At 39.7% G+C, this 19,038-nt stretch overlaps 1 protein-coding gene across 3 annotated transcripts in view; it reads right to left on the reverse strand.

Moving 5' to 3' along the window:
- The window catches only part of sorcs3a (sortilin related VPS10 domain containing receptor 3a), a 223,111-nt gene that overhangs the window by 19,617 nt on the left and 184,456 nt on the right, over positions 1-19,038 (reverse strand). For all 3 annotated transcript variants that reach the window (XM_028018662.1, XM_028018663.1, XM_028018664.1), the window contains 8 exons: positions 17,660-17,736; positions 15,982-16,073; positions 14,702-14,809; positions 13,878-13,995; positions 13,670-13,803; positions 10,205-10,318; positions 8,649-8,820; positions 2,324-2,510 (listed from right to left, as the gene is read on the reverse strand). In XM_028018662.1, the coding sequence (XP_027874463.1) occupies positions 2,324-2,510; positions 8,649-8,820; positions 10,205-10,318; positions 13,670-13,803; positions 13,878-13,995; positions 14,702-14,809; positions 15,982-16,073; positions 17,660-17,736 (1,002 nt within the window). The remainder of the gene's footprint in view (positions 1-2,323; positions 2,511-8,648; positions 8,821-10,204; positions 10,319-13,669; positions 13,804-13,877; positions 13,996-14,701; positions 14,810-15,981; positions 16,074-17,659; positions 17,737-19,038) is intronic.

Genomic DNA, 19,038 nt, shown 5'->3' on the forward strand with positions numbered 1-19,038 from the left:
CCCTGAAGGTATCACAGTCCTAGCTGAATTTACGGCTGTCAGAAATATATTAATACAGAGCGCGGTGACCCACGAGGACGGCAGAGGTTAAATCAGAATGGATTGAACGAATCAGGGAAACAATAACATGACAAAGAGACAATTTAACACTTACTGAAAGCAGCTTGTATAATTCCCTCAGAGTGCTAAAATAATCCTTTTTTCCATTGTGTCTGAGTGGAGCTGTGAAGCATGACAATTGTGTAATTTGTTTTGTTTGCTGCGGTGCGAAAACCTGCTTCTGCTTTAAATTAGCAATTGTTCTAGATCTGGATCCTGATAAAAGTCATTACCTGTGCTGCCCTTAAAGGCCTCCCTCTCAGTTTGCTTCCCTCCACACGAAAACATCTCATAAGCAACTCTGTTATGACCTTTTCTGTCAAAATCTGTGAGCATAGCTGCTGATTTATCCTCCATAACCTCCTGTATCATTCTGCACCTTTATTCTTCAACGAATTTAGCTTGGATCAACAGAGTGTTATTGATCTGTAGTTACTTTAGCACCAGAAGCATCATGAAATATGATGAGGAAAAGACGATGATGAAGCTGCAGGTCAAAAGTGTGCAGACTATGTGAGTTATTTGAGATTTAATATAAAAGACCAAAAAAATAAATGCAAAATTAGGAAGATGAAAATGTGGAAAGTATGCATGTATTTAAATAAAGATGACAACATAAATCATATTTTCTTCTGTTTTACCAGGTAAGTTGCTCTAGAACAAAATTATAATTTTCAACAATGAAAAATATGCAAAACGACACTTTAAGAGGTTAATGTTGAGTGTATAGTGAAACTGATGTTAGCACATAAGTAAATATATTTAGCGCTCAGTGTGTTCTGGGACTAGCTGGGCTGCAACTCCATAAACGTTATTAGAAATGAACCTATAGCTGCATTTCCAATTCAAATGTGTGTAAAACCTTTCAATATTCTGCCAATGACGAAAACACTCAATTTCACGTTTCCATTAAATAAGAAATGCAATGAAAGTCACACATGAATAAATTGGTTCCAGTCACTGGAAGTAAAAAAAAAAGAAGATTTTTTTTAATTAGTTGTTTCCATTAACTAAATTTAGTTTTGTTATTCCATTTGTGCATTTTTATGGTGAATGAAACCAGAGATCATCACATGTCCTTCTCACCCTGAATAAACAAACATATAAACCAGGAAAGCAAAACATAACGAAACAAAACTGTACTGTGGGAAAACTCAAGAAAACGGAATACAAAAAAACAATTGAATTTTGCATCCCACAATATTTATATTTACTAAGAGTATTTAGAAAACAAACAAACAAAAAATGCATTCATTATGTTTGTATTTTTCACACTTTTTAGATATAAAACCACGGTGGGTTGATGGAGGGTTGATAGTGGGTTGATGGTGAGTTGATGGTGAGTTGATGGTGGGTTGATGGTGAGTTGATGGTGAGTTGATGGTGGGTTGATGGTGAGTTGATGGTGAGTTGATGGTGGGTTGATGGTGAGTTGATGGTGAGTTGATGGTGGGTTGATGGTGAGTTGATGGTGGGTTGATGGAGGGTTGATGGTGAGTTGATGGTGGGTTGATGGTGGGTTGATGGTGGGTTGATGGTGGGTTGATGGTGAGTTGATGGTGGGTTGATGGTGAGTTGATGGTGGGTTGATGGAGGGTTGATGGTGAGTTGATGGTGGGTTGATGGTGGGTTGATGGTGGGTTGATGGTGGGTTGATGGTGGGTTGATGGTGGGTTGATGGTGGGTTGATAGTGGGTTGATAGTGAGTTGATGGTGGGTTGATGGTGGGTTGATAGTGGGTTGATGGTGGGTTGATGGAGGGTTGATGGAGGGTTGATGGTGGGTTGATGGTGAGCTGCCCCAGTGACTCTACCACTGGGTTTATCTAGTTTCTGGGGAATCCCTGCATGAGCCTCTTGGCTGCTTCTCTGATTAAAGCTCCCCTATTGGCCGACCAAGACGACGTTCATGAGACCGGCATGACCGGTCTGCAGGTGGTCCATCCTCTCTCCACACTCAGATGATGGACTGAACTGAGCTCTGAAGATGTTCTAAACATGGATTATTATTTTAGAAGCTAAAATAATGCATGATGCTTTGTGTAGAGGAAGACTGGCTCTGCACATAATGCTGAGCCCACAATTACTATACTGCAATGGTGGCAAGGTGTTGCATTCGAGCAGGGCTGAATGCACATGCATGCCACACTTTTCAGATTTAGTTTCCCTTCCTTCTCTTGAAGCGTGTCGTTGTAAAGTATGCTCAGTATTCTGTGAAAACTCACACGTGACATGCAGGTACAACGTCGTGGTGTCGGAGCCCAGCGTGTTCTCTGCCAGCGCCGTGACACGGAATATTCCCGCTGACTTGTAGACGTGTTTGATGCCCTCCTCCGTCCAGCTCAGGTTGGAGTAGAAGACCGCTTTGCCATCGCCAAAGTCCAGCTGGATGTTCGTCCTCAAAGAGTCTCCCTGAGACACAGCAGAGCACAGATGGGTTTACTCTGAAAGAATTGTTCTGAAACATGAAGTTTAAGACAGATTTAAAGGTATCACTGTGTGCATGACTTCATTTGGAATCAAAAATCCACATAAAACATAACAAATGTGATGCTGCTTTCCTCTCTGATGGAAAGACCTGAGCTCAAAATAAGGCACCTATCTGGTATAACACAACCTCATAAAGACACGAGTCAACATAACATCAAATATGTTTGAAAGGGTTTAAGAAATATAGCCTCTAAAAGCATCGTATGTCTCTGTCTCCGTATTTTAGTTGATTGCCTTTTAAAATTTCATCATAAATCATCCACTATGCATTATGTTTTGGCCAAAATTAGAAAAGTCAAACTGTCACACAGAAAGTGAAGAAGGATCAGTTTTGTCACCTTCAGGGAGTCTCTGCACAGAAACAAATTTGTTCTGTCAATCATTACGAGAAACACCAACAAACAGAAGCGTAAAATCTAACTAAGGAGGAACAGAACTGTACCGAAGTCTAACTGAGCATTTCTGCATCAATCAGGAACAGGACGGTGGTTTAAGGCTACAGCGTCTTGGCTTGAAGCAGCTTTAGAACCAAGAGATGATGAAACGGAGAAAAACATGTCAGAGCTACAGCTTCATTAGGAACGTTGACGTCAAATTCAAAAGAAAACGGTAGAATCATTCCGTTAGATTGAAGACTATTTATAACAGAACACTTTTTACATTAATGTTACAACATGTAAAAACATCCATAAATTGAGACACAGCTCATTGGTTGTTGAGGATATTTGTGTTGTCTTGATGTTTTTGTTCTCTAATCGGCTTCAGGCCAAAATGTTTCCAATGTATTCTATAAAAAGCAAACTGAAGTACTGAGTAACTGATCATGTCCATGTTGGCCACCGAAGCAACAAGCCTTTGTTTTTCAAAGAATACATAAAAGATCAAAATCTACATATTTTTCAGCAATATTTAGATTAATATTACGGCTCTATATCTCTATATCTTCAAACCACTGATTTATGTTAAACAGTACATTTTGTTCAGAATTTCCTGTGCAGCTGATTTGTAAATAAGTTGTGTTGTGTGTGAAGGAAATTTTATTTTCCCTTGTTTGGTGTTTGCATCGATCAGAGCGTTTGCCTCCTGTGATTATCTGTGATTATCAGATTTTTGTCTGATAATCACAGATTATCCGCCTGAGGACAGAACTCACCTTAACGCTGCTGCGACTCTTCATTTGTATCGATTAGAAGAGCAGATCCACCAGAGAACACAAAACAAAACCTGTTCTCTTGTTTTTACTGGTTTTCTCTTTTCATCCAGACCACAGTGTGAAAATGCAGGTTTTCAGGAATTTTCCTGTCTCTGCCTGGAACCTGATACTTTTAATAAGTAAATGAACAGAACAGGAAGCAGCTCAGCTTCCTGGGTTTGACACTCTGTATTGTTGGGAACCGTAATGAGCTGGCACCCAAACAAGACTCTGGCTCGGTGGCACCAACGCCAGTCAGCATCTGTGGCGCATCCTGTGTTTACCGCCTATATGAGCCATCCTGGGATTCACTCATCTGCATCAAAGTGACGCTGACCCGGCTCCCTAAAATGTCACTCTTTGTGTCCACGAGTCTCCAAGGGCAGCGTGGATCCAAACACACGGCGGCGTGCAGCCTTGGGGCTGGAGCACGGCCACTGCTTCCCAGTGACAGCGGCGCTGTGGGCGCCGACAGGGATTTGGAAACACGAGGCCAGCATTTGTTAAGGTGTTAGACCTGCACCTACGGTGTCAGTGTGATGTGTGACTACAAAAGAACAAATGTTCTGCTTATATCTGCTGCAGGCAGACCTGATAATATGAATTTCTGCAGCAAAGGTCACTGCAAAAATAAGCAAGCCGTTAGCCAAGACAGGAAAATGTATGCAGCTATTTTTTAAAGAATATTCTCATTTTCTATCATTAAATGCTGGAAAGGTTCATGTGGTCCATACACACCAACACAGCTGATCAGAAGGTGGAAACACACCTTCATTTTCACACAGGAGGTTTAAGAAAACTTTACTGGTAAAAACCAGCAAACATTTCTCAGCTCATCTCAAATAATCTACGAGTTTAAACAAGGAATTTGATTTCAGCATCAAATGCTCACAGAAAATAGACAAAGTACAAATAAATATATTTTAGAAATATAAAATACCAATCTTAACATGGTCCTCCAGACTTTGTTTTATAAAAAATATGAAAAATCAGGTAGATTCATGCACAGATGCTTATTTAGCTTCACAAGCTAAATAAGTTTCTGCTGTGACTCAGTCTGTACTGTGTTACCGATCAGCTCCTGCAGCAGAAACCACACCTGGTTCCAGTTTGGCCTCACAGCCTGAATGTGGTGTAAACAGCCTGGAAGCCCAAATGCTTTCAGGCTGTTTCAAGCAACATCATTAGACTCAGTGGTTCAGCTGATGGTTCAATAACGCAAATAAAAGTTAAACAAGTCCAAGTATCTCTAATAAACAATAAATATCCTTCTGGTAAAATAAGTCAGGGTGAGTCATCCTAAGCTGTGATTTCACAGATCCTTAAAATGAACTTGTGGTTAATATTTTAGCTGGGAACCTTCAGTCGCCTGGTGTGGCTGTCATGTTCAATCACAGAGTTCGTCTGTGGAAAAAAAATCCTCCTGGTTTCCCACTGAGGCAAAATCTCGCTTCACTAAATGAAAAACATGTAAAAAAACAACTGTAGAACATTTTCTCCCAAATGTGGCGATGCTAAAAAATAAATCCTCCCAGGATGACACTGAGGTGACAGAAACACGAAGCAGTGATTGAAGCCAAGGCAGCATCAGCTCATCGTTTCAGTTCGTAACGTCATCAGACGTTTGATTCTGCACAACTCACAAAGGGTTCCACCACACATTTTCAATCAGACTGAGGTCATGACTTTGACTAGGCCATTGCAATATTGCATCATACATGGAGAACAATTGATCTAACAGAAATGTTTTTGGACTCTTAAAGAAAGCCAGAGTTCCTGGAGGGAGAAAATTCAAGCCACATGCTGCCGGGATTTGAACCCAGGACCTTTTTCTGCAACATCGCTACCAGCTGCGCCAACTGTACAGTTAAGGTAAAAAAGTACTAGCTGACTTAAAAAAATGCAGTTATTAGGGAGAATACAGTCTCTGAAACAGAGAAACAACAAATCATGCTGTCAGTGTCTGCACTCCAGCGTAAGCAGGAAGCTGGCAAAGATTCGGATGTTTCCGATATGCCAACAGAAAGGAAGCCAAATCTGATTCATTGCAGCTTTGAACCAAAAGACATGTTTATCCAGTCAAAACTAAATGAGTGTCACAATCTCATATAATCTCTCCTACCTGCTGTTTTAAAGATGAATCACGTGGAGCAACTGAAGTTGCTGTATGTTCAGCAGTCAAGATCTGGTTTGCAAACATTCAACACCAGCTGCGTTTTAAAGAGACTGACTTACGATTTCTTTTATTACACTATGCATCACTTTAACCAATGAATTGATCATTTGTAGTTTGATCTGGTCATTCTGTCCCCAGTTACAGTTACATTGTTCAGCAGGACATCCTGATTCACCCTAAAGAGGGTCATCATGATTGCTACCATTGACGCCTGGTTTGCACAGAAAGATTTGAATGCAGGTTTTTGCCATTCCAACAACTTTAAGGACGCCCCGATTATCTGGACGGCTCTTCAGGTAATCATAAGAAATATTCCTGCTGTGTGTTAAGCCTGATCTGGTCAGCTCTGATCTGACATCAGGGACATTCAACATGTTGGATCGTCTCGTCTTTTGTCAAAGACTTTTTTTTAAATCGCTGTATGATCTCAGGTTTTGAAGACTGACAACTTTTAAATCTTGCTGTGTGATCCAGATGTTGGTAGGATATGAAGCAAAATGTTCCATTGTTTTATTTATCAGACCAAGTATTGGACGTGGTTTGGGTCCCTGGCTCTTAAAGATAGTCTTACTGTTCTGTCATATAGCAAATATAATATTTTTTGGTGATTGTTACTGATCAGAGACAGTTTAGGTTGAGATGTCATGTTTGTTATTATCTGGTTCAACAGTAAATCCCAGGAATGACGTGAGCTACACAGGAAACTGGACGACATTCCAGCTGGTTGGATTTGGTCAGATGACATCAGTGGCTGCAGCAGATCTCAGTAGAAATAAAGCATCTTGACTGAACTCAGTCCTGGGATTTCTTTCCTTAACTATTAAAATGTTGTTATTTTTATTAATCCAAAATTAAATTCCCCTATTTATGTTTTATTCAAACACAAAATAACTCATTTAGATTGAAAAAAGAATAGAAGTGTTTCCCAAATTCCCATTTAACTGGTTGGTTATGACGTTTTTCTCGATAAAGCTCTCATAGAGGAATTAATTGTGCTCTAAGATGAACCATAAACATTTAAACGGTGTGGAGAAAAGGAGTGAGCCTCTCCATCCTCCTGTGTTGGATGCAGAATGAGGGAGGAACTGTTTGAGCTTTGGTCGACTGAGATTCAGGCATGAGCTGCCAACTGCTTTCTAAAAACTGAATCCATCTGAATCCATCTGTGCATGTAAATATTGTGTTGCATAAACGGGTTTGGAACAAAACAAAAAGCAGAAGACGTGCAGATCTTATTAAATCCCTAAATATGTTTTTTTTTTTCTTAATTCTATTTTTAAGTGAACTGAAGAGTCTTCTTTTCATGAAATATTTAGTACCATTTTCTTTCCCCAAGAAATGCAGCCATCTCCAGGTTCATGAATATAAATTAAAACTTTGAATTCATCAAGAGAATTTTCTCAAATAAGTCTGAAGCCACAAAGATCCATCTGCCCGCCTGCCCCCAGCTCACCTCCCAGAGGTCTCGGTTAGTGAAAGACAACCAGCATCAGTTCTGAACTCGTCCTGCTGATACAGAACCAGAACCTGAACACGTTCCCAGGAGAACGGTGGCAGAAAACACTCCCAAATCCTGCAGCTCAGACCAGCTGAGTGCACTGTGAGTGAGAGGCGTGGAAACGGTTTCCTGGTGACCGGGCAGCCTGACTGAGCGCAGCACCGTTCACTCGCTAACAGGGTCTCTGGTGGGGTCTTTTATTTCTGCTCGTGGCTCAGAGCTGCTGCTTGGTGTGGGCGATGTGCAGGGAACGGACTGCGCTCATGGCAGAGAGCAGAAACCTTCCAAGAAACCGGCAGACATTACTGAAGATCCAGTATGTGCGCCTGTGGGTTCTACCAACAGAACGATGCATGCATGACTCCATCACACACCTCTGTCTCAGTCTCTGCTCCATCTGCTGGAAGGTTTGACCAAAATGAAATACAAAGTTCCAAAAAAATGTACAAAATGCAGTTTTCAAATAATGATCTCATGGATTCTGGGGGAAACTTATCCAAAGCAACCTAGTTCTATGTGAAAAAGGAAACTGTAGAATATTTTATCCATAATTACAGCTATCAATAAAACAAGGACGGTATAAAAATAAAAATAAATGAAATTAGGGCCCCTCATCAGTTAACTTTGATTTTAAAAACTCATCCAGCAGATCACAAAACACCTCAGAACATCTAGAGCTCTGGTGTCTGCAGTCAGGTCAAAACCTTGAGCTTACCTTGTTTTTATTTCAAACTGTTAGCCATTCTAGGTATTGTCCTTCCACTAAACCTTAACATAATTTTACAGATATTGTTGTCACTACCTGGTAGCAGGTGCAGCAAAATTGAAGACAATTTGATGGAAAATAAATCAAATTTGGGTTTTCTATACTTGCTGCTGACATCATAAAATAAAATAAAAATAAAGTCTTTAAATAAATTGATTGATTGGCGATGAAATTTTTTTTATTTAGTTATAAAATAAACTTCACATTTACAAATTAGAGGAAAAATGTGTAATGAAGTTTAAGTCATGTCATCTTTAGCACACTGTTCCTTAAGGAGGGAAGATAAACGATCTGCACTTCAGGATCTGTTGTTCCCTGACCCCTGGTGGCCGAACCGCTGCTTTTAGAAACAATAAATCCTTCCTAGAAATCTTCAGGTAGGAGCTGGACGTGGTCAGGTGACGGCTTCATGCCGTCGGACCTCTCACCTCGTCCAGGTGCACCACAAAGGTGACGTTGCTGCCCATGTTGGCGGTGACTTTCCCGTCTTTGGTGGCCAGGCTGAGTCCTTTCGGGGGCCTGTTGGGGCACTGCTGCTTCCTGGCCGTGTACATCTCCTTAACGCCCTTGGTGCAGTTGTTCAGCACCACTTTACGGTACCTTAGGAAGAAAACACGGAGAAACTCTTCATTTCATACCGCGGTGATCAGCTTTCTGTAGTTTTAAACTAATTTCCTGCTGCGTGAGCCGGTGGTGTACAGAAAACGGTTGGAGTCAGCACAGTGTGGCTGTTTTCTGTTAACAGCGTTTGGGACTAGATGACAACTGACAAGACAAGCTGTGTGAGAGACTGTGACACGGCAGGAAGTTTAATCAGTGCGGCAGAGAATAAAACACTGCTGCTGTGATTAAGCTTGGGAAGGTGTCCGTTCCCTGAGGAGCCTCCGAAACACGCAGGACACACTTCTGAGGAACAACAGAGACACGACGCATTGCATAAAGAGGGAAATGATCACAGGCTGGAGCCAGATCCACAGCGCCGCCCTGCTGGAAGCAGGCGAGGCGTGTTAAAACTTTATCACCAACTGAAACATTATATGAAATTATTTACACAAATGGATGCTTGAAAGTTAATAAAAAATAATTTTTTGGTCCCAAAGGAAAATTAAATGTTGTTGCATATGGAAATATTTTAATATTTCCATATGAAAAATATGGAAATATTAAATCTGTTTTTCAATCATTATTACAAAATATAAGTTATCAAATGTACAGCTCTAACACATAATAAGATTTTGTTTGTGAAAAGATACCTTGACAACAATATTACCTTTTCCAAATGAGCAAATCTGTGTTTAATTTATGTATTATTGCTTTTAATAGATTTAATTCTCTGTTGCTTGTTTGTTTTTGCTTCTGCAATGCAACATTTCTCCAATGACGGTTTTCCCAAAATAGTTGTAACAGTTTCTTATCTGTTGGATCTTCATATTCCCAGCAGCTTCTTCAGTTTACATCACTGCTGTATTAATCATCCTCTGTCCTCCAATAAAAAACAAACAGCTAAAAAAGCAGCATCTCTATGTTTTCAGGTTTCTGTGATTAAGCCTCAGATGAAAGTGAAATTAACATTCATCCTTGTTGTGCTAGTTTCTCCATTATTAGTGTGTCTGTGTGGAGTTTGTAATGTTTACAGCAGTCAAAAGGTAGAGATGATGTCTTCACTAATTTCCCTTTTAGAGGAAACTGTGATTGGCAGCTGATTGGTTCACTGGAGGAATGAGATTTAGAGATGATTGACAAGATGAAGTAAACAAAGTAATCTAAAGATCTACCATCAGCGCCTCAAAGAGAGAAAACAAAAACAGAAAAAGTGTTTGATTTGTCCTCCGTAATGATCCTACGTTTCTAAAGAACCATTTGCAGGAGTGTAAGTGAGTTGGAAACAGATTGTGAGCTTCCACTTCCTGCCACAGAAAGCCTAGAAAAGACCTCGGTTTGTGGACTCAGTATGTGCAGACAGGTGTCATGAATCAGTTCCTACCCTGTACTGTTGAAGTAGTTCTGACCCTGGCTGCAGCTTCTGGACACAGAGGACGGATTGAACCAGAAGGCCGGCCGGCAGTTCCCGTCGTTCCGCCGCTCGTATCCATAATCGCTGTCAGACGAGACAAAACATCCACAACGCCTGATCAGCACCGGAGTGTGTGAACGGACAGTTTCTGTTCATCTGGCCTGCCTGTCACCATCCACATCATTATTACATATTGATTAAAGCTTCTTCTGCTGAAAACCCCCCACTGAGGCGTGGGGTCCAGCATGCCAGGACACCCAACCTGCCGGAGAGGAGAGGTTACTGTAAATAATGACATTTAATCCGCACAGATTCCATTCAGCCTGTGATTTACATGCAGCCAAGCAAGGTGGGCGAGTGTCCGTTCTCATCAAGGTCCTGACGTTGATTTATCAGGTAATTACTGAGCCAAAACAAACAGAACCAACAAGACAGCAGCTGACTAGTGCACTTTAATCCTAGGATTACAGCAGTGTGAACCGGTCATTAACAATCTGTCAGGGGAGGCAGCACCTTGCACATAAAGGGACTGTTCAGTTTTTATGTGGAGTTGTATAGAGTAGGTATGAGCTGTCAGTAGCCTATGTGATTTGCTGTAGATTTTCATGCATTGATTCTAGAGAAAGTTGGGGTGAAAGTATCCTGCTTGTGATGTTGTGACGTTCTTCGTTATTCTATTCGATTTGAATAATGAGAGAACTTGAAAAAACCTTTCATACTTTAAAAGCAAAATGTAGAATCTGAGCTGTTTTAGATAAAGAAGCGTCAATCAATTTTCCAGAGTTTGGTATTTTCCCTTGTTTGGCTCTAATTTGTCTTCTTTGGATAAAATACTAAAAGCCCTGCAGAAAGCATTTCCAATGGAGAAGACAAAGAAACAACAATTTAAATTTAGAGCATTTGCTCAGTAAACAACAGATTTGTTGACCTCAGTTATTATTGATGAGGAGACAAAACCCAAAGCAGTTTGTACGATGACTGCCGATGACATCAGACGACTCTGCCTGCCTGTTGCACCATCAGCTTTATATAATTTATTACAATACTGGCATTTTTACTTGTGATTTCTGATGTTAATATTTTGTAAAAATGTTGATAAGCATACAGAAGAAAATTAAATTACTCAAATTAAACATCTGAATAACTTTTAATTTTCATACCTAATTTCATTTTTAGCACGAAAGAATTAAAGCTTGTTTTTTTTTCACAGCCAAAAGTTTCATCCTTAAATCTAAGTGCAGGTTGAGTTTTTACCACCTGCTCTGCTGGGAGTTAGGAGCTAAAAAAGTTAAACCAGAAACCTGTAACTTATCGCAAATTAGTTTAACAGGAATGAAAACAGCTGAAGATGTAAAAACCTGGTTCCTCGAGTTTTACACCTAGTTAACGGATGAGAGACATTAGTTAGATGTTTTAGGCATTTGCAGAAAAGTCCTCTGTAAGAATTAAGTACCAGGAAACCAGACTTGGAAAAAGAAAGCAACTTTCAACGTGTTAAATATAAACCAATTAGCACTCGCTTGGTGCTCTTCTATAAACACGAGTTAGATAACTGCTGAACGTTTGGACCGTTTTTTTTTCTGTTCCCTGTCATTACAAGATAAAAAATTCACCCGCTTTGGATTTGCATACAAATTGAAACTATTCTCACACCCACATGGTCTGAGCAGAATCCTGAGCACAACAGGCTGCTAACAGATGCTACAAAGACAGACTGGATGAGAGGAGAACCTCAGCATGGAAACAGGAAGTCTGACAACAAACAAGTCTGGTAGGAAACAAAAAACAAGAAAATATCAAAAACAATGCAGCTTTAGTGTGGAGTTTTATTTGATAGGTGTCTATTTACACCTTGTTTCATTACTTCACAATAGCTACCCTCCTAAAATTCTCAAACTCTCTCAGATTGTTTGGACACGTGAACTAATTCCAGGATGTGAACTACAACTTCAGAAAGCACAAGTGAACTGAACCAAAGACAATCATCCATGCAGTAATATTGCTAGAAAGAAGAGTCACATGATGATGGTCAGATAAAACTATATCACATCTGAGTAAGTGCTCACAAGAAATTTGTTTTTTGGAAAAACTGAGATTCTGGGATTCATTTGACCAGTAGAGTAATGGTGCATAGCTGAAAGCCACCAAGAATATATTAAATGCATGGAACGTTTAGAAACAGCTTTTCAGGAGGAAAAATGGACAAACCTGTTTGGACTCTCAGCACAACCTAATGCACGGAGGGGAACCCAGTGGATCCCCGGTAATCATGGGAGTCAGGGTCCGCAAACGGCCATGAAAAACTAAAATCCATGTATACTTCTGAGTATATAAAATAATTAATTATAGTCTTCCTGCAAACAATAACTTAGTTTACAGAATTGGAAGATGTCAGGAAACTCCTGTTAGGTCAGTTGGATGTTATTTGTGATGGATCAGATTCTCTATAAGTGACATGCAGCAAAAATACCAAAAAAATATTTATTTATGTGTGAACAGTTTGTCAGCTGAATAATATTTGAAGTAAGCTACATTAAACATTGAAATCATTTCTTTATTATAAAAACGTGATGTTTTAACCGAGGTACAAAAGCTTTTTTTTATTGACTTTATCAGATGTTTAGAAAAGTAATCAGAAGTTTCAACGGATGTCAAATAAAAGCCTAAACTAAAAAGTAAAAACTGCCAGCGTTCACTCTGCTTTACGTTGCTTCCTCTCCTTTGTTCATTTTACAGTTTCCGTTTGTTAGACTGGCTGGAAGCGTCTCTGGTCGTCATTCTGCCCGTGCTGCTGTCACTGTAATTTCCACTAGAGCAAACATCAATTACAGTAACTTTCTCCTAACAAAATCTGTATCCGCTTGCTGGGTTCACTCATAAGGCAGGTATTAAAAAATCATTAGGAGACGAGTGCGTGCAGAAGAACACAGAAAGTCCGACTGCAGGTCAAATCAACCATTTTTTCCAATCTGCGCAATTTATTTGCCTGTTTACTGCTGCTGCTTGTTAGCCTGCAGGACTCACAGATCAGCCCTAAAGAGCATATCTGAGTGGACTGAAGAGGGAATTTAATGGTTGTTGCACAGATGTACTTGAAAAATAATAAATTGGTACAGAAGGGCAGCTGCTTTTTAATAGGACAGATATGTTTTCATGTTTTTACTGAGCACAGTATCCCAATGAATGACCTGCTGAGCTTCAATCATATCTGACAGCATCCACTGAGAATAATTCAAGTATTAACACAGGAAAATTCCTGAAAGGATTAATAAGAAAAAGAAAAATGCCTGTTTGAAACTTCTACATGTGTGGCAGCGTTGGAGAACAAATGCCCCTGTTAATGAAGCTCTCCTCAGCAGACAATGGAGAGCAACATAATCCTCCTCCACAATTATGAGGAAAAGAGCCACTGAACAAAGACGTGCGTCTCCTTACCATTCAAAATCATGAGCTCGGCAAATACAGGATTCAGCTGAGAGGATTCTGGAGTAGTCCCTTCCCAGCATGCAGTAGTTTCCAGGCCGGCGTTTCATGTAAATCTGCTTCTGACCCATTACACACGGCTCGCCCTGTGTTGGCACAACAGAACTGTCAGTAAGACGTTTCACATCAAGGACTGCAGGCTGCTCAGTATGAGTTTCACCTTGTTGTGCAGGTGCCAGGTTTGGTAGTCTTCCTCGGTGCACTTCCTGCTGAAGATGGATTTGTAGTCTATCTTGATGAGCTGCCACTCAGAGCGGTGGCTGAAATGTCCAAAGAAGCTGCAAAAGCAAAGAAGGGCCTTCTAAAGTGGATGGATTTCAATATTAAATCTAAGCAACAAACCAACATTTTCATTTTCTCAATGTGATCCTTGAATTTAAACAGGATAGAAACACAGACTGCAGCCAGTTCCTTCATGAAATGCATGGTTCATTTTCTGGATTTACAGAAAACTTTGGTGGAACGTATGCTGAACATACGAGGCGTTTTCTGGAACATTGCAGTACATACAGAGTACTTCTACACTCAGAGCAACTGCCCAGAGCTTGCAGCTCATCATCAGGAACTTCCAGTGTTTCTTTAGCTACAGTTTGTTTTCTAGACTTAATGGTACAACAGACTTTACTAAGAGCAGTGACAGAAACCTGGTCAAAATTCCCCAAACAAACGATTCAACAAGATCAAATAAAATATGAAAAACAGCAGAAAACAAAATTATCTATGAAAAATAAAAGATCTCAATTCATCTGTCCAGGGTTTGTTTCCTGACCTTGTGACCTTTGCTGCGTTTCTTCCTCTTTTCTCTCTCTGCCCATTTCCTGTCTAACTACTGTAAATAAAGACTTCCACAGAAATAGTTTTCTTTTTAAATATTTTTTAGATGACAGCCAAACACAACATCTAAACGGCCCATAAAATACCCTAGAACAAAACAATAACGTATTTTAAAATACATTTGGATGATTTGCGTGTTGTTGGACTCACGTCATGATCTGGTTCTCCGCTCCGGCCTCCACCAACACGCCGTCCACAAACAGCAGCGCCGAGGAGAAGCTGTGCTGGGTCCACTGCCTCCCTTCATCAAAGCTGACCCTGTGTCACATCGTATTCCCGTCACAAACCCGGCATCAGCGGCGGCGCGGAAACAGACGCTCCCTATTTAATTCTGGTCATAGGGGAGGGTTTAGGTGCGGATCAGAATGACTGGCTTGTCTCAACAGAGCCGTCTCAGAGCCTCTGTGCAATTAGCTACTGTAGCTTTGAGTAAATATCAAACTGCTGAACATTAAAGGGACATTTAGGAGAACGTCAGTCCAAGTATCAAAGCAAAGAAGCAGAAAACGTCTTCAGAAAACATGAAAAGAGAGAAAGTTTGGGGTGTCAAAAAGGAAAATGAAACCATGTCTTGTCCCGGGTAAAAAGTTGATACCGAGGTGAGAAAACAAAACCGGAATAGAAGTGTTTCATGTCTGAGCACAAGAGTGCATGGGGAGAATGAGACAGCGAAAAAATTGGAGAACTTTCATCATCGGCTCCTCGGCTTTATTGATTCTGACAGCTTATCAACATCGGTGCTGAGGTGAGAACAACTGGAAGTACCTGAGTGTGACATGGAGTGAAAAAAACAGAAAAGCCCTCCATGTTGCCTCAGAAAGCCTCCTGCTGTCACTTGGCTAAAAGCAGTGACAACAGCAAAGCACTGATGTGCACCTGTCCTAGGACTGAGCCAGAGGAAGTGTTAAACTGCACACTGGCTGTGAAAGACTTACCACTCCATGGAAACACAGGCCTTTTCATAGCACTCAGGTTTTTCTCCCGACATCATCCCACTTAAATTGGGAGGGAGACAAAAACCCAGCTGGCCACACTTCACTGGTTCTAAAACTAATTTCAAAATTGGTGCAAAAGCAAGTGGAGAACGGATCTGGTCTCACTTGGATTAGCCTGCACTGGGGCACGGCGTACGTTTTCGATTTGGCAAGAGGAAGGCAACGTGTTAATGAAAACCCTAAGAGGGGGTCAGACTTCCGACTCCTAATGATAATTGGCTTGGGGGAAAAAAATTCACATCTTTCAAGTTAGATTGGCTGCAGCCCTTTGCATCTGACTGTGCACAAAGTGCAACCGTAAATGAATCAAGTGCAACATGCATGCTCTTTCTATGGACTATAAAAAGCTTGATTTAAAATTGGGATAACCATTCAGAGCAGAAAAGCAATTTAAAAAAGGAACCTTGTGCTACAAAGTTTGTTTAAAGGATCTACCAGAGATGTTTAGTTGGCACAGACGGCTGCTTCACCGCAACGAGGGCGCCTCCTTTATCCAGAAACCAGATATTATGCTCTTCTTCAAAAATCTGCAAAGATAAACAGGAAGGAATAAAAAGGTAAAAACATCATATATTTTACTTATTTACATTGCACCACGAAGGTATTCTCAGCACTTCACTTTTTCCACATTTTGTTCAGTAAGTTCCAGCAAGAATTACATGTAAAGAAATTAATCTCTTTCCTCAAAACTCGACACACAAACACAACAATGTGGATTTTTTAAAAATGTTTCGCACATTTATTAAAAATAGAAAACCAAAAAATAACATTTGTACAAGTATTCACAGCCTTTGACATGAAGGTCAAAACTGAACTGTTTGTACTGATCATCCCTGTAAATGTGGAAAAACTGAAGCACTGTAAACATTTGATGGATTCATAGTTAGAAAACAGGAGTTGGGGTTAATAACTGCAGCCAAAAATGAAACAACGTTGAAAAGTTTTTAAAACACGAAGGTAATTTAAAAAATTTTAGATTAGAAGTTTTTCCCAAGTATTTTAATAAAACATACTCTTAACATTTCCACAAATGATGGCACTAATAATGTAAGGCATATTTATTTTAAAAAACTATATTTTTGTCAGTATGTCGCAAGTTTTTTTTTTATGTCCCACTGAAGAAAATATTCTAAGCATAAATATAAAAGTTAAATTGTTGTAATTACAAAACAAGCTGTTTTGTTATTAATAGTAATCTTGCTTGTGTGGCTCCAAAAATATGTTGTTTATTTTGAACAAAGTCAAAAAGCTACTGAATAAAAAAACATTTGCAAGGAAAAACTCTGACTTTACTGGTTAAATAAAACAATCTATTTTAAGTATTACAAGATAGAAAATGATATTCCAGTTCAGCCTTCAGTGCTGTTTTAATACACATTATTTAAATAATTAACACAAAATGGAAACATTTCATATAAATCTTCACAAATCCTTCAGATCTTGGTGGGTTTCCAATGTACATCAGAACAGAATTTACTTTGATGCTATTAAAAGAACCAATCAGGGTCATTTCAAAAATGATTTGATAGATAACCAAAACTACCAACTTTAGTCACAGTTCATGTAGAAGTTGACAAAAGAATGTTAATGTTGCCATTCCTGCTCATCGATGTATAAAAATAATGATGCTAATGATCAGGTATTTCTGCAGCCTTTTCTTTTGTCCACACAATTAAAACTCGTTTAAAGTTTAACTTCTGAAAAAAGACAACTTATAATTTTTGATAAATACCTACCATGTTGTCATTTTTGACATTTTACTTCTATTCTTATGTTTTAAAGTAAAGAAAACAAAAGTTTTTGCAAAAACAGTATGAACACATGAACAGGACTTTCATGTCTGAGGAAGAAAATGTAAAAAGTAGTTTCCAACCTAATGAGGAGACAACTGCATCCCAAAATAATATTAATGAAAATTTTAATTACATTTTATTAAATCCATCCTTAAACACATTAGTTAGTTCTTTCTTCTTTTAGATATTAAGATCCATGTTGTAATGTAATGTAATGTTGTAAAGAGGAACTTGGTTACAGATTCCTGCAGAGTTACAAAAGTTTCATACTGGTTCCCAGCTCAGTGAGCTGCTGGTGGAAACGTTACTGTTCTTCTCACCGGTCTCCAGTTGTTGCCTGCATCCGATGATACGAACATGCCAACGTTGTTATAAGACAGCTCTGCTCCAATATTTCCTGCAGTGGAAATGAGAATATGACAATCAAACCACAATGGGATCAGAGATAAAATGCTGCAAAAGCTGCACAAACCATGTGATGTTTAGGATTTATGTTCCAAGAAAGCTGAATATTTCTTAAATACTCCCCAGGATCTCTCCTAAACCCGTGTAATGGATACGGAGGAGACTCCTTTCCTTGTGGCAGCCTTGTTGCAGGCTTACAATTCAAGCCTCCAGTGCCGTTTCTGGTGTGCCTGAAGTGGGCAAACTGGTTTTATTGTGTTGATCTGCTCCGCTGTCTTGGCCGGGGCTCAGTGTGCAGACATGTGTTTGATCTGGATGGTGTTTGTCATGTTGGTAAAATAATCTCTGCACCAGCTGATGGTTTAAAAGGCACAGCGGGTAAAGTGAGCTGCCGTGCCAAAGCAAAGTCTCGGCCAGCGAGACGAACACATGCGTCAGCACACACCGAGCCGTCCAGGCAGCAGAGGTGAACGTTTAGTCAGCATTTTTACACACCTAAGAGAAAAACACACTAAATCATAAATGTGCTCACCCTCCTTAAAAAGGCAACTCCTGCTAAAAAAATCTATTTACCGTCACTTTTCTTTTGCCTTTGCAGACAAATCAGAAAACAAACAGAATTTCTTCGTGATCATGTATACTGCCTGATAACCTTACAGAAAATAAAATAAATCAGTAGAAAAGTTTTTGTTACAGTATTCCCTAGATGGAAAAACATTTTATAGATTTATTACACACTGACTGACGTTAAGGATTTATTCTGTTAATTGTGATTATTTTCTCCTTAAAAACATTTAGAATATTAAATCAGACCAATAAATAATACGATTAAATACAGAAATTATTTTGCAGAATTGCATGGTGGGGCATTTCTGCCATGTTATTTCTGATTTGTTGTTAGACCTTCGTTGCTGCTTGGACAATTATTCCCTCTGGTTCTGGATCTGTGCAGCTGGATGGATATTTGCTGTTACTTTTCTTTTGGATGGTTTTTATGACGTGTAACTGTGGCAACGAGGTGTTTTACAGCCAACAGCAGCTGATCAGCATCTTAAAAGCTCAAATAATACCTGAACTACATCCCTTAATCCCAGAGGAGTTAAAAGGAGACATCCTGGATGCAGAGCAGGACCAACGAGCAGAGAGAGTGAAACGAAGTTCAAACTCTGTTTACCCCGACTCCAACGTCTCTCTGTTCGTCTTTCTAGCTGCTCTTTAAATCCCTAGATTTAAAGCGGCAAAAGCAAATGAGCCGGATTAGCAGAGCTTCCCAACAACTGACGGTGTCATCCAG

Source organism: Xiphophorus couchianus, chromosome 5 (genome assembly GCF_001444195.1).
Source record: "Xiphophorus couchianus chromosome 5, X_couchianus-1.0, whole genome shotgun sequence".
Lineage (NCBI taxonomy): Eukaryota > Metazoa > Chordata > Actinopteri > Cyprinodontiformes > Poeciliidae > Xiphophorus > Xiphophorus couchianus.